General features: G+C 45.8%; 1 protein-coding gene across 1 annotated transcript in view; it reads left to right on the top strand.

Annotated features, from left to right (window-relative positions):
- Positions 1 to 24,738, top strand: part of LOC135205205 (protein phosphatase 1 regulatory subunit 21-like) — a 70,240-nt gene extending 45,502 nt beyond the window's left edge. Inside the window, exons 3-4 of the mRNA XM_064235568.1 lie at positions 8,214 to 8,339; positions 24,661 to 24,738. Coding sequence (XP_064091638.1) covers positions 8,214 to 8,339; positions 24,661 to 24,738 — 204 coding nt within the window. The remainder of the gene's footprint in view (positions 1 to 8,213; positions 8,340 to 24,660) is intronic.
- The last annotated feature ends 380 nt before the right edge of the window (positions 24,739 to 25,118 follow it).

The following is a 25,118-nucleotide window of genomic DNA, read 5'->3' as shown; positions in this document are numbered from 1 at the left end:
TCGGAACGCGGCTAAATTCCAAACTGCCAGCGTCCTGCTCCCCAGTGCTTGACCCAGCAGCAGCACTAGGGGACGCCTCCCAACATCCGTGGGACGGGATGGATGCGCACATGTTCCGGCCCTTTGGAGTGATCAGGCATGTCCGAAATCGTCTTAGGAATCAAAGGGCGCTCATCCAACCCTGGTAGCGCCCATGCTGCCAGACATGGGGTGGTTTTTGGACCTCCAAGGTCTGGTGGGGTAAGATCCCTGGGAACTGCCGCTCAGGCCAGCCCTTCTAAAGCAGCTCCACTTCGAGGGGTACCACGAAGGGCCTCAAGCCACCTGCCTTCATGGGTGGAGACTATGGAACAACTGTTGGATAGGGAAGCCTCCCAGGGGTCAGGTTAGCCATGATAAGGCCTGAAGCCCCTGCAAGCCAAATTTCTCAGGTAGCAGGCTTCCTGGTACACCTGAAACTCGACATGGGCTTTGCAGTCGCAGCCGTGAAGGGGGTCAGGGCCACCCTTGGGCAAAGTTTCCCTCTGAAGAGCTTGGACTTAAGGGGATCCTAGGCACCCTTTGAAGTTAATCAGGGGTTTCAAGCAACTCGTACCCCGAAGGTACTGCGCGCTTCTCAGTGGAACGTTGCTAAGGTGCTGAATTCCTTGAAGAGGCCTTCCTACGGGCCCCCTTAGGGACATTCTTGACTGGGGTCCCACCAAAGAATTGGGGAATGTTGTGGGTTGGCTCACAAGGTCTCCCACTTGAAGGGGGGAAGGACCCCACCTTTCGTTATGTTCCCTCCTTCGTAGTTAAGACACAGATTCCCTCAGTGTCAGATGTCAGGTTTGAGGAAATCCCGATCCCGGCCATAGTGAGTTCAGGTGACCTGAGGATTCCCCTATGCCCGGTAAGGGCGGTAAGGAAGTACCCTAGTAGAACAACCAGTTCAGACCGGGTATTAGGAATCTGTTCTTGTCCACAGGCTTGGAGAAGAAGGCAGTCTCAAGGAACACCATCTCTCCTGGGTGAGGGGAACAATCAATCAGAAAGGCTTATGGGGAAGCAGGTAAGTCTCACCTGAAAAAATCAGACCCCACAAGATCAGGGGCATAGGCACCTCTCTGGCCTTTAGTAAGCTTGGCAGTCAACCAGAGCTTGGGGCCAGGAGTGTGGAACAGACAGTCCACACTCACAGCACTCGTAAGTGGCTTGACTACTTTTCGATTGGCCCGGTGGTGGTAGCCCAGCAACAGATCTGGCCCACCACCTGGCGTAAGGACTCCGGAAGAGGGTAAGGGGCAGTGTGAATGGGTGACTGTTTATCCTTCCCCTCGGTCAACTGTGAGGTATTCACAGGATCCGTCGAGTTCTCAGGTAAAACATGAGTTCGTATGGACTTATGAGTATAACTGGACCCATAGTTGTTATTGTCTGATGATCCGGTTATTCCCCGTACACCAGCCAGCAACCTGGAAGGAGCCCCCTCCCAGCTCCACTCATCTCTAACGAGCAAGCTAGGCCTCCAACTCTTGCTCCCCACGTCGGGTCTCTTTGGGTCGGCTCCCATAAGCTACCTCCCACCTCCTAATACTTAAGTCTCCTATGAAAAGCAGTTCGAGGTAAGTATATGGTGTCGGAACAAATCACAAATTCTTGGTAATTTTTATTTTTCATAGCTATACTTACCTCGAACTACTTTAGATTTCATGCCCTCCCAGCGTTCCCCTGGTACCTTATTGCAGGAATCTTAAGAGGTGGAATGCACTGGCGACCTCTACCTTGGGTCACATGGCCACTGGCCCCTTGTGTTGGGGGGGGGGGGGGGGGGGGTGGGGGGGGGGGGGGGGGGATAAGCGGATTTTTCTGGTCGGTACCCTGATTGACAATCCCAGGTTCTCCTATTAAAAGTAGTTCAAGGTAAGTATAACTAGGAAAAATACAAATTATAGTTGACCCCCCATATTCGCGTTCTCCGGATTCGCAGACACACATTCGCAGATTTCTCTCGGGAATATTTCCCCGCATTATTCGAGGAAAATTCTCACATTCGCGGTATTTTTATATGATAAATATCCACAATTTCCTGGGTTTTTTTTATCAATTTCATCTTAAAATGCACTTTTTTTGATAAAACTACAGGCAGTCCCCGGGTTACGACGGGGGTTCCGTTCTTGAGGCGCGTTCGTAAGCCGAAAATCGTCGTAGCCGGAACGACACTTGGAAATATGCCTTAAACTAAGAAAAAGTTAGAGAGACCTTACCTGTGTGACATGCAAGTATTGCATGATGTGTAGTGTGGTTATTTCAATGCCAAAGGATGGTTCTTGAAGGTATAATTCTTTATTAAACTCTTGTGACACTATAAAGCACAATGCACTACACTTAATCCTTAGGTTAGATTATACACTAAACACTATTACACTGTACACTAATCCTTTGGTAGATCCTGGAGTACACTAAAATCCAGTCTGGTAGCTCTGGAAGGTAAAAGTATAACACAATTAGTACAAATACTACACAAAGTCCTGAATGCAATATGTAAATTATAGATATCAAGAGTAAAAGAGTTAATGTATGTTAATTATTCCTTACTTTTAGTTTATAATTCCTTACTTTGAGTTATATCAAGAGTAAAAAAGTTAATGTATGTGAATTAATTCCTTACTTTTAGTTTAAAGTTGTCATGCTATGTAACCCTGGATGCACAAAGTCTTATGTGGCCCCATAGCCTACATCATTCAGGGGTTCTGGAATGTACAAAAAATAATTAGTATGTCAGTAAGTACTCTATGCATAGTAAGTTACATACAGTAATATGCACCATACAGTGGTTTTAATATCACATATATAACATGTATAAACTTAGTTAATGTATGTTAATTAATTCCTTACCTTTAGTTTAAAGTTGTCGTGCTATGTAACCCTGGATGCACAAAGTCTTATGTGGCCCCATAGCCTACATCATTCAGGGGGTTCTGGAATGTACAAAAAAATAATTTTGTCAGTAAGTACTCTATGCATAGTAAGTTACATACAGTAATATGCACCATACAGTGGTTTAATATCAACTGGTACGTATGCATGTTGTAATGATTGGTCTACACCCCCTGTTCAGCAGGGAGTGTACAGTAGTATGTAATTCCATGAGGGACCTTGATCACTTATCCCATGTGAGAGATCTTGGTCACTTTTTTTTAGTACGTATAAAACTTACTTAATGTATGTTACTCTATGTATAATTCCTTACCTTTATGTTATGTAGTAACCTGGACAAAGTTTTATGTGGCCCCATAGCCTGCATCATGGAGGGGGTCCTGGTTTCTGGAATGTACCAAAAAAGTATCAAAGTTAAGTCATGTATGTATGTTTAGTAAGTTACATACAGTAACCATACGTACAGTGGTTTATAACATGTATGTACATAATCAAACTTGGTTGGAAATTCCTGTAAAAAAAAAGTTATGTACGTATGTAATACTACTGTATGTAAAAACCTTATTGTTCATATTTTGTTACACTATGTACATGTTACAATTTGATACGTATACTTTCCTGAAGGGTTCCATCCAAAAATGGTGCTCTACTTGTAGTTATCCTTGATGACACTTGTAGTAATTTGTTAGTAAACAACCTGGAGTTGTGTGAAAAATGTTGGTTTCTGGAAGGAAAAAGTAACAAAATTAGTGTACAAAATATAACACTACAGAAAGTTGTGAAGCAATATTTAATTACTGTAGATATATCAAGAGTACTAAAAGAGTTAATGTATGTTAATTAATTCCTTACTTTAGTTTAAAGTTGTCGTTCAATGTAACCTGGATGGACAAAGTCTTTATGTGGCCCCATAGCCTACTCATTCAGGGGACTCTGGAATGTACAAAAAATAATTTTGTCAGTAAGTCCTCTATGCAGAGTAAGTTACATACAGTATGTAATATGCACCATACAGTGGTTTATATCATTATACAACATGTAGTATAAAACTTAATTTAGAAATTCCTTACATAACTTACCAACTTTTAGTGAGTCTCAAAGCTGTTACCTAGGTTGTGGGAGATGGAGGTGAGGTGTAGAGCATTCATGATAAGGATGCATTCCAAACCTAAACTTCAGTGTGCTTTATCAACAGATAACAGGCTAGGATGATGGGCAGTCTGGAATGAAGAATTAATATTAAAGGACAGTATGTAACCACTTAGGTTGTAGTACAAAAATTTATTGTACGTATGCAAACATTAAACACAACTGAGAATTCCTTACCTTCAGCAAAATGAAGACATGTAGGCCATGTAGAGGTCTGGTTTATAAGTAAGTCACCAGGTGCATGCCAGTTATGGAATGATAATGTAATACATATGATTATAGTATGTATGTTACATACATAACATGGTTTATTACATATGTAATAATAAAAACATTAATAAAAAAAAAAATGTCCTTACCAAATTCTAGTGGTTGGCTTCTTGCTTACTGGGATGGGCATATGTATGGTAGATGAGTGGGTGGCTGGGCTATGGAGTAGGATGGGCAGGTCTTGGGAGTCTGGAATGATAAAAACAAAAAATATATAAAATGATAGAGTTTACTACTGTACTACTGCACATGTTATTACTGTTTGACCATATGTAGTTGTGTAATACGTATGTACAATATAAAAAAAATGAAGAATTCTTTTACCTGAAGGAATGGGAGAGGTGATACTACTCGTATCAACTGAGTTTGGGCTCTGGAGAGGTGATACTACTTGTATCAACTGCTGAGGGAACATCTAGATCTGGAAAGAATGATAGGGTACATAAATATATAAGGTGGATGTAATTGTCGCATATGTACACTTTTAATAAAATTTCTATTAGCAATTTATAAAACATTTTTATACAAATTTGTTAAGGATTCTTTACCTGATGAATAGGGCGAGGCATCAAAACCATGGAAAGGCTCAGGGTCATCTGGGTCGCTGTCACTATCAAAGGGGTCTGAAATGAAAAAAAAAAAAAATAATAAGGTTTATGCAACATCAAACACATTGTACCACTATGTAAGTTAGTGTACGTATGTATGTAGGGTGTAAACAATTTCCAACATGAAAATGAGAAAAATGAAATTGGCTTACCTGATTGTACACGTACAGGTGGACGGGCTGCTACAGAGGGTCCAGGTACAGGGGGTATCTGGAACTGTCACAGGTAGTACAGGGAGATCTGGAACTGGACGTGGGTCACAGGTAGTACAGGGGATCTGGAATGTCACAGGTAAGTACAGGGGGATCTGGAACTGTCAACCTTCTGCAATTATTACAAATGATGAAAATTTAATGAAGTTACAATTTACTCTTACATTTAGTTGTTACATAAAAAATGAACACATTTTAATGTGTCACTATGTAAACACATAAATTAGTAAAACAGTTCAGAATTCCTTACCAGGACTAGGAGTGGGAGTGGTGGTACTGGAGACTTGTGAAAGAAGTGTCAAGCCTGGACTGCACACTTCTCTTCGTCTGCTTCTCCTTCAGGGTCTCCTTGTAGAAAGTTACCAAGTCTAACATTCCACGTTTTATTTTGTCAAACCTGGCAACGTTAGGGTCTTCTGCCTCAAAAGAAGCCAAGGCTCTCTCCAGATGAGTAAAACCCTCTGACAAGCCTTTCACAGTTAATGACCTGGGTTTTGGCTCTGGTGCCGCCGCCTCTTCCTCAATCATTTGTTGTTCAAGTTCAAGTAAGTCCTCTGCAGACAATTCCTCTCCATGGGAAGCCAGCAGCTCTGTTACATCATCAGGTTCAAGATCTAGTTTCAGCCATCTTGCTTAGCCCTACGATCTTCCTCGTCACAGTCTCGACGTCTTCTGCCTGGTCAAAGCCTTCAAAACTGTGCACAAATGTGGACACAGTTTCTTCCAGGCCCCATTTAAAGTGGTCGTCTTCACCTCTCGTCCCAAGCACTTGCAATATTTTTCACTGCATCAGCAATGTTGTAGCCTTCCAGAATTGCTTCAGTGTCAACTCCTTGTTAGCTTCTATGGCCCTCAAAGCAAAACGTATGGTCCGCTTCTAAGGTAGTAAGCCTTGAAATTAGCTATTACTCCCTGTCCATTGGCTGTATCAGCGATGTGGAATTGGGTGGGAGGTACACCACCTTCACATTAGTGCATGTCGCTCAAATTTGAAGGGTGACCAGGGGCATTGTCCAGGACTAAGAGGGCCTTAAAAGGCAGACCCTTCGAAGTCAAATACCGCTCCACTGCTGGCACGAAATGGTCATTGAACCAATCTTCGAAGACCATCAAGGTAACCCAAGCCTTCTTGTTTGATTTCCAAATCACAGGGAGTTGACTCTTGAAAATGCCCTTGAATGCCCTGGGATTCTCGGCAAATACACCAGCAAGGGCTTCAGTTTCAAATTGCCACTTGCATTGGACCCAAACAGCAAAGTCATCGCTCCTTTCCAGCTTTATGGCCAGGTGCTGACTTCTCCTCCTTGGAAAGGTACGTTCGATTTGGCATTCTTTTCCAAAATAATCCAGTCTCATCCACATTAAAGACTTGGTCAGCCGTGTAACCACCATCCTTAATTATCTCAGCCAAACCACCTGGAAAAACTTTTCTGCTGCTTCGCTATCAGCACTAGCAGCTTCACCTTGCAGCTTCACATTATGCAAATTTGCACGAGCCTTAAAACGGAAAATTCACCACCAGCACTGCCTTCGCCAAACTTTTTCACTACTGCCTCATGCAGCGCTCTAGCCTTCTCCTGGATCACACTTAAGCTCACCGGAACACGTCGCTGGTTCTGGTCCTCCAGCCAGATCATGAGCAATTTCTCCATTTCAACAATGCTCTGGCTACGTTGCTTCTCGTTTATCACCGTTGACTTCATCGGTGCAGCATCCTTAACATGCTTCAGAATACGTTCCTTGTCCTTCACAATGGTTACCACCGTGGTCCTGCTCAAGCCTAAAGAACGGCCTATTTCGGTGTTAGTTTCTTCTCTTCTCCGAACGCTTCACCACGTCATATTTGACCTCCATCGTGATGACCTTCCTCTTCTTGGATGAACTATCATCGGAGGAAGTACTTTGGCGTTTAGGAGCCATTGTAATTTGCGAAAATGGCAAGGAATTTCAGTAACGTCTTGCACACAACCGACTGAACTTCAGGCAGACAACGCGATTGAAGTGGCGTCCTTTCGTATTGTTACGCTTAGCGTCCTCGACCGTCCGAGGTCGTCGTTCGGTCAATTTACCATACAGTTTAATAGCGTTAATTAATTTATGCACCTCCGCTCAAAAACTAGTTCTGCATATGAGGTATCGTTAAAAAGCATAACAAACGTCGTAACCTTGGAATTTGTGTGTGAATCTAACCAGAAAACTTAGTTTTTTTTTAATTATGTACTGGAAACAAGCAATGATTTTTTCATTATTTGCGCTTTTGGACTGTTTTAAACTGCGCATTCCCAGCTAGTGTATTCATTCGCCCGCAAACTAGTTCCGCATATGCGCTGCGTCACTAAAAAAATAAAAAAAAATACGAAAAAAAAAAAAAGTGTCAAAAATCATCATAACCTCAAAATTTTTGTTGTAATGTAACCAAAAACATATTTTTATATACTGTGCTAAACTATAAAGGATTTTTATCATAGCATGCGTTTTTAAAAGCGTCGTTAACATCGGAGCGTCGGAAGCGTCAGCGTCTGTAACCTCGGAACAAGCGTCGTAACCCAGGACGGATTTTCCATTGAATATTTAAGAAAAAGCGTCGTAACCTCGGACGTCCGTAAGCCGGAACCGTCGTAACCCGGGGACCCGCCTGTATTAAAAAAAATCATTATGAACCTTTTTCGTGGTTTTTCTTGAGTTTCAACTAACAAAATAGGCAGTTTTTAGCATTTTTATAGGGGTTCCAAACATTCGTGGGTTCCAAATATTCACGGGGGGGGTCTGGTACACATCCCCCCTGAGTACGGGGGGACCACTGTACCAAGAATTTGTGATTTTTATGGTGTTAGACAAGTGCCATGAATCTCTGATAAGCGAGTCCGTCGATAACCGGGGACTGCTGTGTCTAGAATATTTGGTAATACTACTTTTGAATTACATGGCTAAATGAAAGACACGGAAGTGCTCAAGTCTTCAAAATGACAGTATATGTTGTATTTCATAATACTAAGTTAATTTCTTCTCTATTCTTAACTGTAAAGTATTTCAATGTGTGATCTTGTTTTTGCAGGACTCCTTAAAAAATCGTGATCAGTTGTTGCGTAAAGCTCAAGGAGAAAATGAATCGCTTATATTTCGCAATCAGCAGCTTACCAAAAGACTTACACTTTTGCAAGAGGATCTGGATGAGCTTCAGGTATGGCAACCTTTTTTTTGGTGGGGCAAAATCTTTTGACAGTCAAGGTTATAGTGCACCTATTGGGCTTTTGAAACCAGTGCTTGTTAGTTAAGTGGGGTTCTTTGGTTGTTGTAAGTCATGAACTAATTTGGAGTTTACAACCAAATGAGGTTGGTTGATATTACAACTCATGATTAGAGGAACTTTGTTGATGAGATAATTACCCTGTGAAGGCTATATTTATGCTGCCTTTTGTAACTTCATCTCAACTATGACCACAGAATCACCTCCAATAGCCCAGTTTACCATGATTGATAGAATTGTTTACAGTTTATGGTCAGTTAGAGCTTTGTTTCTTGTTTTGTCTGTATTTATTATAATTATATAGCAAGTTATATACAGTTAACATGAAATATCATTCATCCTTGACCGTAAGATGTTTTTTCTGGGCTCAGCTCGTGTCGCTGCGCGAAATATCCTTTAATCTATTATTTCTAGGGTAAATGTACTAACACATACCAGAATAAATAAAATAAAGAAAAAGGTCAGTATAACTGACTCGCTCACCTCCAGGGTGTCGGTATGAACACTAGGCGGTGAGACCACTACCACGAGCCCAAATGCCAATAGAAATCTCCCACTACAAAAACCCTCCAAGAGGGAGCCGACCCACAGAGTGAGCAGCTCGTACTACTACTACTCCATCCCCATGCTGCCGACTGCTGCGCCTCTGGTGGTCATCCTTTTCAGTTAGCGCACACGAGTCACACGTGTTAATTTTCTCTCTGTGTTTTTTTGTGCCCTTTCACTGGATATCTATAATGGAGCGTGCAGCTATCGCAGCAGCTAAGTTAAGTACTCAGTATTTACGGTTAGTTGGTTTTTTTCCGGCCCTGAGACAGTATTTGCCGTTTTTTAGGTATAATACGATCTCGGGTCGGAAGCATGGCAGCATGGTCCTGCCTCGTGTGGGTTCGTTCTTGGTCTCCCATACCTAGAACATCCCCTTATTTATGTACGCTCTATATTATCATCCGCTTTACTTTGGGTACGGTCTACTCAGGTTGTCATGCATGCATGTATTTACCTTATGTAGGCTTCTTCTATCCAGACCCTAGTCCGGTTCTTAGTATCGGCCTCTGACTAGCTTTGAGTGGTAGACTTGCCTTCGGTTAGTCGTACACTCCTGGATTTTTTCTCTTGCTATATTGCTTTCTTTCTTTCATTTTTATTTATTTATACTGTGTATTTTGTTATAGTTAGGTTAGTTAGGCGTCTGGCTTAGCCTAGGTCCTGGCTCATTGAGCCTATACTACCGCTCATCAGTCGGTTGCTTCCCTATAGCATCTCTCTGATCAGTTGGTTTTGGCCCAGTGGGCCTATATGCTACCGCTTTTCAGTTCAGTTTGCTTCCCGATAGCATCTTTCTGATCAGTTGGTTGTCCTAGGCTTAGTTGTCGTATTTGGTCTTACCGCCTCGTGGTCACTTCGTGATCACGGGACAGCCAGACTGCCTGTCCAGTCACACTTCCCCCCCCACCCCTCCCGCTCTTCCATAGAGTCGGGCGGGGGTGGGTCGGTCTGCCCATGCTCGCTCCGCTACCCGAGCCTGCCTCCCTCTCTCCCCTCAGGCGGAGGGGCTAGGGAGTCGGACAGACAGACTGGTCTCGACCTCTCCGGCTTCTCGGGTCCTCCGGCCGGGTGGTACGTAGTGGGGGGTGCTGGCCTTTCCCCCCCCTCCGCGGCTACCTTGTCGCTCCGGGCTAGCTTGAGCCTGTATGTCTTCTCGGCCTTTTCCCACCTTACTAGGGCTCCTTCCTGATCGGAGTCCTGGTATCCAGCGGAAAGCTGTTAGTCCACCCAGTAGAGTGGACCGGAGCATACAGTGGGTCTCTGCTAACCTTACCGTATTACTGAGTTACTACATTCCGCTACGCACTGGACTTAGTCCGGTTCGCTTGTGTTTTAGGTTTAAGTTACCTATAAGTTTATCTTAAGTACCTTAAACCATCCCCCCTCCCTTACATGTTTTACCAGATCTCTCTGGGATTATAGCCTATTCAGGCGATGCAGGGAGGGGTTATGCCCAAATTTTTTCCGAGCTCCGGCATGCAACGAGTTCTTCTGTGCTTTAGTCTGTAAGTGATGTTTTTTAAGATACTCATGTCTTCCCACTTACAGGCCACCAACTGTGAGCATCCGGGATGTTCCGCCACACTTCAGGACCCATGTGGCCACGAAGTTTGCCGGTCCCATGCTCCATGCGCGACTCTACACGGGGACATCCAGGTCTGGTACCATGAGACGTGTACCATATGTTACGATCTGGTGAGCCAGCTTTTGGAAGGGGTAAGTACTCCATCTCCAGTAGCTGCTCCGCTTCTAATTTAGTGCTTAAGTTTTCATCATTTACTTTAACTTAAGGCATCTAGTTTAAGTTATACTTTAAGTTTTAGTTTTAAGTGACTCTTAAATCTAAACTACGCCCTCTCTTCCAGGCGCCGGCAGTAAGGGATACCGCACTGGCTACCCTGCGGGCCTGGGTCGGCGGTTTTGGGAAAAACGCCGCTAAGGGACAGCCCTACATCCTGGAGAAGCGGTTGGCATTATTAATCTTCCCCGGAGGCAAGGCGACAGGATACGTCGACCCGGTAGATGCGGCTCCGACTATCGCCTTCATCCAACAACAGCTGGCTGCCTCATTAACTGATCAAGACCAGGATATCTCTACGGATGTCCGCGACCCTAGATATTAATGTTGAACCTATGGTAGGTATAGACGACCTGGTTTGGTCGAGGTAGGTAAGGTGGACACCCAAGGATCACCCTTGGGCGTGACTGTTTCTTCTACCCCTGCAACCTCTCCATCCATTCCTTCCAAGGCTTTACGGGTGACGAAATATATTCTCCTCCTGACGCTTCGGTTAGACCTAAGGTCAAGGCTAAGTGATGACCTTGACTAAGACGTCGTCGTCGTCTAAGAAGACGACTCCGGCTTCATCCTCCTCCCGTAAGTCTCCGGCTGGGAATCCCGGAGCAGACAGGTCTAAAGCTTCTAGCTCCGGCTCTAAGTCCTCGAGGAGTAAATCCTCCAGAGAGAGGTCTCGCACTCCGGCAGAGTCACCAGTCCGCTACCATTGGTTCCAATTCAGAGCCTCCCCTCCACCTCCGCAGCAGCTCCGGCTTTGGACTCCAATGCTGGCCTGTTTGCAACAGGTGGGCGACCTGGTTGGGTCCCTAAGAGTAGCATGGAACAAATGTTCTCTCGTCTGTCGGATAGGATTACTTCCCAGGACTCCATTATAGCCGGGCTGAGAGAAGCTCCTCTAGCCTCTCCTCCACTTTCCAACACAAGTGGAACTCAGCTTCCTCCGTATGACTCACTACCTCAGTTCTCTATGAACAACCCTTGGAGAGTAGCGTCATACGCCCCCTTCCAGGACGGTCTCATCTCTATACCGGAATTTGGGACTCGAAGAATAGAGGACTTCGAGTTCTACCCGGAAGACTCCAGCCTCCGTTCATAGGCTACGCAAGGCTCACACCTTCGGCTATGGTTCGGGACGATAGGGTACCTAAGGAGACAGTCCTCTATTCACGTGACCAGGCTCAGAGAGAATGGCTCAGGTGTTTAGAGGACATGGGATTTGTTCTATACCAAGATACAACCGTTCAAGAGTCCCTTTACCATTTTCACAATGGATGAGAGTACCCCGCTCCCGTTCCTAACCAAGATCGCGAGGTCGACCATCCCAGCGGCCCAGAAGGGGGAACCTATACCGCAGTTGAAGGAAGCAGATCCCACATCTCCGTTGCTCCCTTCAGTTGGAGAATTGTGGGAAGACTTGCCGAACACATTCTCAGCTGGCAACTCAAACCGGACTGTGCTATGGAGCAGTTTGGTGAAAAGCTACCCAGGCTCCCAGATAGCCTTATTCAGGCTGAATTTGACGCAAAATCGCGACTAGCCAGATCGATCAATTCTATGGCTATGTCTGAGGTAGCAACCATGGCTTATGGATCAGAACCGATTTTTAAGCTTATGACCAAAGCCCTGACTCAAACGGTACAGTCAGATATGTTTGAGTTTACCACTGCTCGGACGAATTGTAGGAAGCATGTCCTACAAGAGGCAACCATTCGGCATGAAACCGAATAGGTTACTCTCGTCTAGCATCTGGGGAGCAGATCTCTTCCCAGAAGCTATGGTTAAGGAAGTCCAGTCAGAGGCTACGAGGTTGAACCGAGCCTTAAGGACCGTTGGGGCCTTACGCTAAGAGGAGGCAAGACCTGACAGCTAAAGTAAGGGACAAAGGAAACCCAGGCGTTTCCAACCTTACCAGAAAAAGCAACCACGCTTTTCTCAACAAGTTTCAGCGGTACCGTTAGTGCAGACAGCCCAACCCTCCACTTCTAAAGGTCAATCACAGCCAATTTATGTGATATCCCCTCAGCCTCAGCCCTCCACCTCTTACGCCCATCTCTCCAGCTTACAATCAAGCCTTCGAGAGTCAAGCTTCACAGAAGTATGACCGCTCGAGTAAGGGAGGCAGAGGTAAGCGGTCCTTTCGTGGGAGAGGATCGGGAGCCCCTTTAATAGGGAAAGCACTTCAGAGGAGGCCGAGGCGGTTACCAGAACCAATGAAGAACTTCAGGTAGGAGGGAGGCTGTTTCACTTTCGCCACCGGTGGAACGTCAGCCAATGGGCTCAGAGCATAGTGTCAAAAGGGCTGGGTTGGAGCTGGTTGACGAACCCACCTCCAGCCAGACCTTTCCGTCAACTTCCTTCCAAAGAATTGACAGAGTACGCAGAGGACCTCCTTCAGAAAGGAGCTATAGCGAGAGTCAAGAGATTAAAATTTTCAAGGTCGCTTGTTCAGCGTGCCAAAGAAAGGCTCACAAAAAAGAAGGGTAATCTTAGACTTGTCCCGCTTAAACTTAGCCATCCGCTGCGACAAGTTCAAGATGCTCACGATCTCACAGGTGCGGACCTTACTTCCCCTTCCCCGTGGGGGCCGTCACCACCTCTATCGATCTTACAGACGCCTACTATCATATCCCTATTGCAAGACACTTCCGTCCGTATCTGGGTTTCAAGATAGGAGACCAGACATTCTCCTTCAAGGTAGTTCCATTCGGACTCAACGTGGCACCCAGAGTGTTCACGAAGTTTAGCGGAAGTGGTAGTGCAACAACTCAGATCAGGGAATTGGGATTATGGTAGTAGCGTATCTCGACGATTGGTTGATCTGGTTCCCCAACAGTCGAGGAATGCAACAAGAGCTACACTGAAAGTGATTCAGTTCCTGGAATATCTAGGCTTCAAGATAAACAGGTCCAAATCAAACTCAAGACTCCAGAGTCAGACTTTCAGTGGCTGGGCATTCAATGGAATCTATCCTCCCACACTCTGTCGATTCCATCAACCAAAAGGAAAGAGATAGCGAAGTCAGTCAAGCAATTTCTAAGTCACAAACTAGCGTCAAGGAGAGCTCAGGAAAGGATCCTGGGTTCTCTCCAGTTTGCATCAGTGACGAACGTCTTAATGAAAAGCCAAACTGAAAGACCTAACCAGAATCTGGCGCTCGCGAGCAAATGTCAGAGGTCCAGGGACAAACTATCCTCAGTGCCTCTGATTCTAAAGAATCGACTTCGGCCGTGGGCGAGAGTCAAGAATTTGTCAATGTCAGTACCCCTTCAGTTCCCTCCACCAGGGATCACCATCCACACAGACGCGTCCTTAAGCGGCTGGGGAGGGTATTCCCAGGTCAAAAAAGGTTCAAGGGACTTGGTCACCTCAGTTCCGTCAGTTCCATATAAACGTACTGGAGGCAATGGCAGTGTTCTTGACTCTAAAAAGGTTACGCCCACCAAAGTACTCCCACATAAAGCTAGTCCTGGACAGCGCAGTGGTAGTACATTGTATAAAACAGAGGAGGCTCCAAGTCACGTCATCTAAATCACGTCATGATAGCCATCTTCCCTCCCATGGCAGACAAGTTCAGTTGGCATCTTTCCTCCACTCACATAGCTGGAGTGAGAAACGTCATAGCAGACGCCCTATCCCGATCAGTACCCTAGAGTCGGAATGGTCACTGGACAACAGTTCGTTCCAATGGATCCTTCAAAGAGTCCCAGGGCTACAGGTGGATCTCTTCGCATCCCAAGCGAACCACAAACTACCGTGTTATGTAGCCCCCAACCTGGACCCTCTGGCCTATGCCACGGACGCCCTGGCTCTAGACTGGAACAACTGGGAGAAGATTTATGTCTTCCCTCCAGTGAATCTCCTCATGAAAGTATTGAACAAAACTCAGGACATTCAAGGTCAAGTGGCTCTAGTAGCCCCAGACTGGCCGAGAGCAATTGGTTATCCTCTAATTTTGGAGCTGGGCCTTCGTCCTCTTCGGATCCCAGTCCCAAGCTCTCCCAGTCAGTACAAAAACGAAGACTGTGTTCGCTTCCTTAGGGATTCTCAAAACCCTAACTTTATGGATTTCATGAAGTTTGCGGCAAAAAGAGATGCGAATATTGACCCTCAGAATATTCTCTTCTTGGAATCCGATAAAAGGGATTCAACTTTGAGACAGTATGATGCTGCTGTCAAAAAGTTAGCAATCTTCCTGAGAGAATCGGATATTAGAATCATGACAGTTAATTCAGCTATATCCTTTTCAGATCCTTATTTGAAAAAGGTTTAGCAGCTAGCACGATTACGACAAACAAGTCAGCTTTGAAAAAGATATTTCAATTTGGATTCAACATAGACTTGACGGATTCCTACTTCTCGTCTATTCCTAAGGCCATGTGCTAGGCTTAGGCCTTCTGTAAGGCCTACGTCAGTTTCATGGTTCTTAAACGATGTTCTAAAAACTGGCTTCCGAAACCGATAATGACACATGCTCGTTTATAATGCTCTTAAGAAAAACCCTATTTTTATTAAGCTTAGCTTCAGGAGCAAGAATTTCAGAACTGTCGGCTCTATCCAGGGACCCGGGTCATATTCAATTCCTTCCCACAGGGGAAGTCCTACTTTTCCTCTCCGGAACGTAGCTTTTTAGCAAAGAATGAAGATCCTTTGATGAGGTGGGAACCTTGGAAGGTACTGCCCCTTCCACAAGATGTATCCCTTTGCCCAGTTTTTTAACCTTACGAGCCTTTCTGTCCAGGACTCCTCATCTTCATCGGGTCCCCTCTTTAAGAGAGGGGAAAAGTGGAACTTTATCCATTAAAGGCATCAGGCAGCAAATCCTGTACTTTATTAAGCAAGCCAATCCTGACTCTTTCCCGAAAGCACTGATGTCAGAGCAGTAGCCACCTCAATTAATTATTTCCAACATATGAACTTCGATGAGTTGAAAAAGTATACTGGATGGAAATCGCCGACAGTGTTCAAACGTCACTACCTTAAATCCTTTGGAAGCTCTGAAATTCCCAGCAGTAGCAGCGGGTAACATAGTTTCCCCTGACTCTAGCTAATTTGTAGTAGAAGATTCAGTCCTCCTTTCTACCTGCCTCACCCAAAAGTTCGTCTATTCCTACCTTGTTCATTTGCATTCACCTTGTGTCTTAGCTGCTTTTATGATAGTGTAGTGGGGTGCCCCTTATTGTCTGGCTAGGGACACTCATCAAATATATAAACATTGATCTCATGGATGTTTCCCCTTATTTTTATGCTAGCGGATACATCTATTATAATGGTTACGGGTTTTTGTATATTAAGTCATATACATTCCTTTATATATTATTATCGTTGGTTATTTATATTAATTGCTATTATACTTTTGATACATGCTGTTACACAGATATCATTTGATACATGTAAGTCATTTTACCTGTATATATGTAAATTACCTTATGTTAACAAACATGATTAGATTTAAGGGTAATTTAAGCATATTTATATTTTTATACCCCTGTGTATATGTATCTTTTAGCAATTATATTCTCTTTATAGATATTTTTATCTTTTATTTGAGACCTATTCTGATTTATTTTATTTTTTACTTTGTTTACAATCTTGTGCTATTTCTCTGGGTACGATTTCGCGCAGCGACACGAGCTGAGCCCAGAAAAAAGGGATTTTGACGTAAGGAAAAATCTATTTCTGGGCGATTGGCTCGTGTCGCCAGCGAAATCCCACCCTACCCATCCCTTCGCCCAAGATTGTCTGCTAACTTCAGGATGGCCACCAGAGGCGCAGCAGTCGGCAGCATGGGATGGAGTAGTAGTAGTACGAGCTGCTCACTCTGTGGGTCGGCTCCCCTCTTGGAGGGTTTTTGTAGTGGGAGATTTCTATTGGCATTTGGCTCGTGGTAGTGGTCTCACTCGCCTAGTGTTCATACCGACACCCTCCTGGAGGGTGAGCGAGTCAGTTATACTGACCTTTTTCTTTATTTTATTTATTCTCTGATATGGTTAGTAACATTTACCCTAGAAATAATAGATTAAAGGATATTTCGCTGGCGACACGAGCCAATCGCCCAGAAATAGATTTTTCCTTACGTCAAAATCCCTTTATTTTAAGATGTAAGCAAACTGTACAATTATCTATTTAGATTTTAATGACTTGTCAATGTCACTTTTTGTTAAGTGAGATTCTTGGATATCATTATACCTAATTCATCATCCAGATTTGTATCAAATGGACCTAAGTATTTAGACAACAACACACCCTACTACCTTCCCAAACAGGTTTACAGGTATTTTACTGGAAATGATAAATTGTTCCTACACGTAATACAAACCCTCGGTCCTTTACATAAGGAATTACTTTCAGCATAGGCTGGAAATTGGTCGTAAGAGAATAACAACAAGGTACGTAGTTAGGAAAGTATCTGCCTGTTTGCTAGTTGGGAGTCCCGCCCAACCGAACGTAAACATTCCACTTTGCTTTCGGCCGCTGTTGTGTGCAGACGTGCTCTCTGCTCATCGCTGTCATCAAGAATCTGTGAGACTTTTCTTTGTTGTGTCTTTTGTGTATGATTGTGTTTTGTTGTTTGCTTTTTTTATCATGCAAACCCAAAACTTGGATAAGCCTTGTCACCCTCCACTCTTGCAACGCATTTGCCCTGGAGTGGGGACAGAAAGTGCAGTAGTTTCCGCTCCAAAGTGGAAGTGGATCCTTACATCCTCTGCATGAAGTGCTGAGGGCATGAGTGTTCTTTGGATAACACTTTTGATACTTGTATCTCTTGGTTGGCGGAGCAATGTGGGAGACACGAGGGGAGGAAGCAATCTCGGGAGAAGTCTTCCAAGGCTTTGTCAGAGGGTTACATGCCCCTTCGACTCTGTTGGTGGCTAATCCTTTGTTTTCCTTTCTCCTTCTGGGTAAGCTTCCCCATCTCGCTGTTTCCCCCGAATGGCTCTGTCCGCTTCTTCGCTTGATTCATCTAGCATAGAAGAGGGGGGGAGGCATGCTGACCAGGGGCTGTATTCCGGAGCTTCTGTTTGCTCCGGAGGGGATCTTTCTCCCTTAAGGGGAACAGGAGTTCCCACCACAAACCCGACTTTTGCTCCCTCCGGTGAGTGTCTCTGTGGTCGGGTATTTTCAACAAGCATGGGTGAAGTTGAATTTGCCTGGCTCTCCATCTCTCCAGGGGCTGATGGATCATTTTTCGTCAGCCCCTGTGACTCATGGTGTGGCTGCAGGGACACGACTGTGTCAATGCCTGCGTAGGTGGCACCGCCTCACCTGGTAAAGTAAACGCCCAATACTTTGCCACAGTAAACACCTTCTGTGGTTGTGTCGTTGGTGCCACATACTTCAAGGACGGAACTTTTTCTGCCTCCTCCTCCCAGGCTACGCAGTCCTCTCTCTCCCGAGCCAATTATGATAGACCCCAGAGACTGTCCCCACTGAATCTTCCGCCCGTCTTTGTTCCCATGCCTATTGCTGTACCTGTTCCTGACTGTGCGAGTGCTGCTGTGGTGTCGGCGCCCCGGGTCCAGACTGCTCTGGAGCCTGCTGTTTCAACAGCCGCCCCAGTGGCACCCTGGATGGAGGATCTGACTGCCATTCTAAGGAAGCTGATGAAGAAGAAGTCAAAGAAGAAGCGAAAGGTGTCATCGTCTTCCTCTCCGTCGTTGTTGTCTGCCACTGCTTCCACTTCTTCCGAGGCTCCCCCACCGAAGAAGAAGAAGAAAGCTGCCCCCCCCCCCCCCCGCCCCCCCCCCCACGAATTCTCATTCCATGACTTCAAGGGATCTGTCTAGCTGTTCTGGTGAGACAGGTGGGTCTTCCACTGGTCCTTCCGTTCCTTCGGGAACAGAAACCCCCTCACCACCCCAGGGGTGCACAGGGCAGGGACCGCAGAAGTTCACGCAATGGCTTGTACGTATTTCTGCACCTAGTCCTAGAGGTTCTGCCTCTAAGACTGTCATCCACGAGTTTCCCCTGAGTGTATGCTCATCTACCGGTGAGTGTGCAGCTAGAGTCAGTGATGCTGAGTCCGCTCACCGTCTCGACTTGAGCACTGTGCGAAGGGAAGGCTTAAGTTGTTCAGGTGACTTACGCGTAGCTATTGCTCGGCTCCCATGGGTGACATGATTGTCCCGCCGGACCATGGACGCGGTGAGGCCGGTAGGAGGTCCCACGTTCAGTCTTCTCGAGGTTTCGGCCTCCTCAGCGACTGTAATGTTTCGTGGAGATGGTACCTGCTCTTGTTACGCTGGTGAACACTATTCTTTGCCTGATCGATGGGAACATGACCGTACAGTCCAGGCATCGAGTAGCGCTTCCCCTGACATGAGAGAGCATCGTTACCATCTTGGAGAAGTGCTTCTCCACATGGGGAACACTCCTTTAGACCTGTGAGCTGATCATCGTGGGAGTGTCCGATGTTCTTCACCAGTCCCTCCAAATTCCTTGGGATACACCAGGAGGAGTGAAGCGCCTCAGTGGCGTGGTTGGTATGGTATTAGCGTCCCACCTCGGTGGTCGCGGGTTCGATTCTCGGCCATTCCATTGAGGAGTGAGAGTTGTGTATTTCTGGTGATAGAAGTTTACTCTCGACGTGGTTTGGAAGTCACGTAAAGCCATTGGTCCTGTTGCTGAATAACCACAGGTTCCATGCAATGTAAAAGCACCATACAAACAAAACAGACCAGGAGGAGTGAGGCGACCTGGGGGAACCGTGGAGAGTGTTCTCCTCACGATTCGGCCATGGGTGTATGTTACCGGTTTGGTCTTAGGACTGAGAGGTCGTATGCTCAAGTGGTTCAAGGAGATCATGGGGGGTCTGTTGAGGCTCTTCCCTCTGAAGGAAGAGGATTGAGGGAGGGACTCACCCTGGAAGGACTTGACGGTCCTTCATCCCAGGACGCAGTGACTCCAGAGATTCAGAGGTCTTTTGTGGAAGTCATTGCACTGATTCATCATCACAATGACCTAGGGGAAGCATCGATGGTAGCTCCCTCTGACCGCCCTTCACATTTAAGAGTTGTTCTGGGGTCCTAAGAAGGAACCCAGAGCTTCTGTGGGGTTACCTTGGTCTTCCTTGTCTGAGGGTGTGTTGGGCCAGGTGGTCAATCTTATCTCAGGGCAAGAGAGTTCTCATTGGGCCAACAGATCGGACAAGCTGCTTCCCCCTCCTCTAAACCCCTTGCTGACCAAACAAGTTGACCCAGAGCTAGTTTGGCTAACTCCTGGCTTGCCTCTGCACTGCATCACCTTCTGTCGAAGAACCTTTGGTTCACACAGCATGAAGCAGCGGCCTTGGAGGCTACCGCTATGGCAGCTTTCCAGGCCCTCTCCTGGCTGGATCTGTGGTCCCTCACAGTATCCAAAGTCGCTGCATTTTTGGGACCAATAGTTCCCGGGGAAGACTCAGCTTTCTAGAGACTTTGTTAGTCTGGCAGTAGGGCTATTTCCTACCTGGCCCACCAGACTGCAAATCTGTGGGCCAACCTGGTTCTTAGGAGGAGGGACACTGTCCTAAATTGTATAACCAGGTCGGTGGGCCCAGAGTTGGCATTGGGTCTTAGGAATGGACTGTTGCTGGCTTCCTCCTCTCTCTTTCCTAGAATTATGGTGGATGCTGCAGTAGACACGCGTAGAACTGAAGACAGCGATTGTCTTGTCTACTAGGCAGTTGCCAAGACGCTAGGCCTCGAGCCAAACTAGCTCTTCCTCTGCCGCCAAGAGGACTCATCCTAGAGGGGCGTGAGGAAAGACCCAATCTTCCTCCTTTGCTCCGAAAGGGGATCATCAGCCTCCTTCTCTCGCTGGAAGGGAGGTATGTGAAAGAGGAAGAGGGGGAAACGCTAGGGACGGTGTTCCCCCTCAGCTGCTGCCATCGGTGGGGAAGGTGCCTGGTGAGCCACTGGGGCAACATGGCAGCGCTATGGAGCCGAGACCTGGGTTGTAGATGTCCTTCGGGAGGGATATCTTTTGCCCTTCAAGTCGAGGCCACCCCTCACTGGCCGTCCGGTCCAACTTCAGACGTACATCCCTGGTTCTGCCAAGGGTCTGCCACTCAAAGAAGTGCTATCAATGCTGAGCAAGAGAGCTGTGGAAGTCGTTCGAGATCTGTCACCAGGGTTCTACAGCCATCTTTTCCTGGTGGAAGCTACGGGGGCTGGAGACAGGCAATAGATCTCTCCCCTGAACCGATTCGTTCGCCAGACTTGGTTCAAGATGGAGACGGCACGTTCCATGCTCGCCTCTATCAGGGAGAAAAACTGTATGCTTTTGGTGGACCTGAAGGATGCATATTTTCAGATACCCATCCATCAGTCCTCCAGGAAGTACCTGCGCTTTATCCTCAAGGGGATGGTGTTCCAATTCAGGGCACTTTGTTTTGGACTTTAAACCACCCCTCAGGTCTCTTTTTAGGTATCTTGATGACTGGCTAGTCCTAGCGAGCGAGCTCTCGCAGTTGCTACAGGACAGGGATTGACTTCTCAATTTTTGTCACAATCTAGGGATCGTGATAAATTTCGAGAAGTAGGTCTCATTCACAAGCAGAGCATAAAGTACCTGGGCATGCTGATTTACACGGTAGCAGCATGAGTCTTCCCCACAGACTTGAGGATCAGCAAGTTCAGGAAGGCAGCTCAACTGTTTCTGTCTCAAGAGGAACAGCCAGCTTGGCTTTGGCAGGTCGTGATCGGTCACCTGTCGTCAGTGGAGAAGTTAGTCCCTCAGGGGTGTCTTTACCTGCGGTGTCTGCAATGGAGATTAAAGGAGTGTTGGTCAATCCTTCCTCATCCCTCTAACGAAGGAAGTGAGGAAGGATTTAGCCTGGTGGCTAGACAACAAGAACTTCTTAATAGGAGTGGAGTTGCACACTCCCCCTCCGGACATGCTGCTGTTCATGGATGCATTGAATGAGGGTTGGGGCGCACACCTTGAGGAGTTGCTGACTGCTGGTGTGGAATTGACACGACAAGCACCTTCACATCAGCGTTCTGGAACTCAAGGCATTCTTAGCCCTCTAAGAGTTCTGGGATCGAGTGATTGGACACTCCGTGGTGTTGATGAGCGACAACACCACGATGGTGGCATATGTCAACAAACGGGGGCCTAGTGTCTCTCCAGTTGCATCAGTTGACAGTGCAGGTGCACGAGTGGGCTACAGCGCAGTTGGTAGAGCTGTCAGCCAGATACATTCCAGGCAAGAGGAATGCAGTGGCAGACAAGCTCAGCTGCCAGAATCAGGTGATAGGGACGGAATGGTCTCTACAGCCAGACATGGTGTAAAGGCTGTTCGACCTGTGGGGGCGTCCAGTGGTAGACCTGTTCACCACCCGGTACAACAGAAAACTTCCAGTTTTCTTCTCCGTCATGCCGGACCCATGGGCATCTGCAGAGGATGCGTTCTAACATCTGTGGGACAACCTCAAAGTATACGCCTTTTCCCCGTTCTGTCAGATTTCCAAGGTGATCAGCTTTCTTTGCCGAGAGAAGCTCCTCTCTGTCTTTGCAGTTAAGGGCTACAGGTCTGCCTTGGCCTTGGTCCTGAAACTGCGGGGAGTAGATATTTCCTCTTCTTTGGAGATATCTCTTCTTATGAGGAGCTTCGAGAGGTCTTGCCCACCAAGGGAACTCAGGCCCCATGAGTGGGATGTGACTCTCGTCTTAAGGAGCTTGACTCGTGAACCTTACGAGGCTCTTTGAGAGCCGTCAGACAGGGATCTGACCCTCAAGACCGTCTTTTTGCTGGCCCTGACATCGGTGAAGAGAGTAGGTGAGCTTCATGGTTTCTCTTATAATGTCAAACACTCGAGGGGATTGGGATCTTTTATGCTCGATTTTGTCCTGGATTTTGTAGCAAAGACTCAGAATCCTTTGGTCCCTGACAATAGATTCAAGTCCTTTATGATCCCCTCCCTAGAGGACTTTTGTGTTAACGATCCAGATGAGATGCTACTTTGTCCCGTTAGAGTGCTACTGCACCATCTGAAGAGAACTCGGCATCTCTGGTCTGAGTGTCGACTCCTCTTTGTTAGCGCCAGGGTGACCAAGAAAGAGGTGTCCAAGAACACTGTATCTCTTTTTGGCTTCGTGAGGTGATCAGGAAAGTGTATTCCTCCAAAGGGAGGTTCGACACTGGTACCTTTTGTCCGACAGCCCACTGAGTCAAAGGTATTGTTCCTACCCTTGTGTTCCGCAAGAACCTGTCGGTTTCACAGGTACTGAAGGTAGGGGTTTGGTTCAACCAGACCACCTTCACCTTATTTTACCTTCAGGATATTGCCCATAGGTCCTTGGATACCTCTTCCTTTGGACCTGTGGTAGCTGCTCAACAAGTTGTGTAGCTTACCCAGCTCCTCTAACTGGACAAAGTTGTATCTCGCCTTGTGTAACCATATGAATGGGTGTGAATGTGAGTATGACTGGCTTCTCTTCCTCCTTCATTCTCCTCTTCCTGCAGGCAGAGAGCTTCGGTCGTCACATGCTGGAACTGCGGTCGATGCAGGTAAGCTATATTACAGAGCTCCATTCTTTCCCTTTCATTAGGGTATAGAAGCACATCTCCATCCCTTCCCTAACAAGGGGGAAAGAGGACATTGGCATAAGACAAACCCAATAGTACTTATATAGTAAGAGGCTACGCACGTCTCCCTCTTATGAATTGGTCCAGAGGTCTGACCAGGGTGGGAATTTTGGTTGGGCAAACGCCAGTCTGTTCCCACGACTCTTATCACATTCCTCCCACCAATCAGCGAGTCTTCCTTATGTAAAGGAACGAGGATTTGTATTAGGTATAGGAACAAATAACAATTTTTAAAAGTAAATTGTATTTTTCCTAACTATACAAACCTGAGGTCCTTTACATTTATGCCCAGCTCATGCCACCCCTCAATCTGTTCCTGGGCCTAAAGCAAAGTGGAATGTTTACGTCTGGTCGGGTGGGACTCCCAACTAGCGGACAAGCAGTTACTATCTAACTACCCTGTTGTAATTCTCTTACCACTGATTTCCAGCCTACACTGAAAGTAATTCCCTTATAAAGGACCTCAGGTTTGTATAGTTAGGAAAAATACAATTTACTTTTAAAAATTGTGATATTAGAGACCATAGATCTTAGGTTGTAGGCAAATAACTCAAGAGCTAGTTACCTAACTCCTAAGGGGCCATAAGTCAAAAGAAAATTATCAATGTATAAAAGAAACAGCTCATTTTTCAGTCAGTATGTTTAAAGAAACTTAAAGCTCGTTTTTCATTGATGTGAGCTTTCTACGTATATTAAATGTCCACCATCCCAGCCATTCTTGACTGGTACACACTTTTGGCTTGCTGTCAAGCAATGAGAATACATACTGATAGGTAAGAGAAAGGGCTTATTTGCAGCATTGGATCTCTTGGTTCATCCATTGATTAAAGCATTGTTCAGTATTGTTTTATCTACCAGGTATTTAGGTGTAAATGATAGGTACCATATGACCTTGTGTCAGGGGTGTAAGAACACTACCATCGTAGGTCCCCTACATGTCGAAAAGACAACTAAAAGGACAGCTGCTGCCTTGCAGTCTTACTTTATAGTAAAAGGCTAGATGCAACAGCAATAACTGGAAACTGCTGCTTTGCAGACTTACATTTTAGTAAAAGGCTAGGCCCACTGCCAATAACTGTGGAAACTGCTGCCTTGCAGGTGGACTTTTTAGTCAAAGACGAGGCCCACCGCCAATAACTGTGGTTGATGATAGCAAGGGCATGCGGTCGTAAAAACTGCTTTGTCAAACAATAAACCATGCGTGATGCATGCAGTGGAGAAGGCATCAGGCAGCCGACTCCTTAATGTAGGGATAATAGTGGGAAAGAAGATAGTTACATTAAGAAGTTTTATTGAGTAAACACGAAACTTATTTTGTTGGTTATGTTTGTTCTCCACAGACTAAAAAGAAGGGAAGAGGGCGAACAGGATCTGACAACGTAGTAGATGGCCCAAGTGTTGACAACAATATTATCTGAGGACTTCAGGTAATGTATAATAGTATACTAGTACTGTAATTTGATGATATTCTTGCAAATTATGCAACTTCTATTGTATTATGTTTTGTGGTATATTCCGCTGACATAAAAGTAAATAATTTCAGTAACTTATTAGGTATTTGATTGATAGTTCTAAAATGCTGTGTGTGTTGTGTGTGGGGGAAGACCTGAAAAAAATTTTGGTGCTATGCTATGGCAAGTCATGTTTCTTAAAATGTTAGTTTTTATATTGCAAAACAAATTTTTTCAGTACAAACTCACTAATCATAAATTGACTGGGACTTCCATGATTGTGGGTGGGGGTTTCAAACAAAATCATGGAGGGTGGGTTCTTTCAAACAAAATCATGGAGGGTGGGG

Source organism: Macrobrachium nipponense, chromosome 49 (assembly GCF_015104395.2).
Source record: "Macrobrachium nipponense isolate FS-2020 chromosome 49, ASM1510439v2, whole genome shotgun sequence".
In the NCBI taxonomy this organism is placed as follows: Eukaryota; Metazoa; Arthropoda; class Malacostraca; order Decapoda; family Palaemonidae; genus Macrobrachium; species Macrobrachium nipponense.
This window is presented reverse-complemented; position numbering and strand designations above follow the sequence as displayed.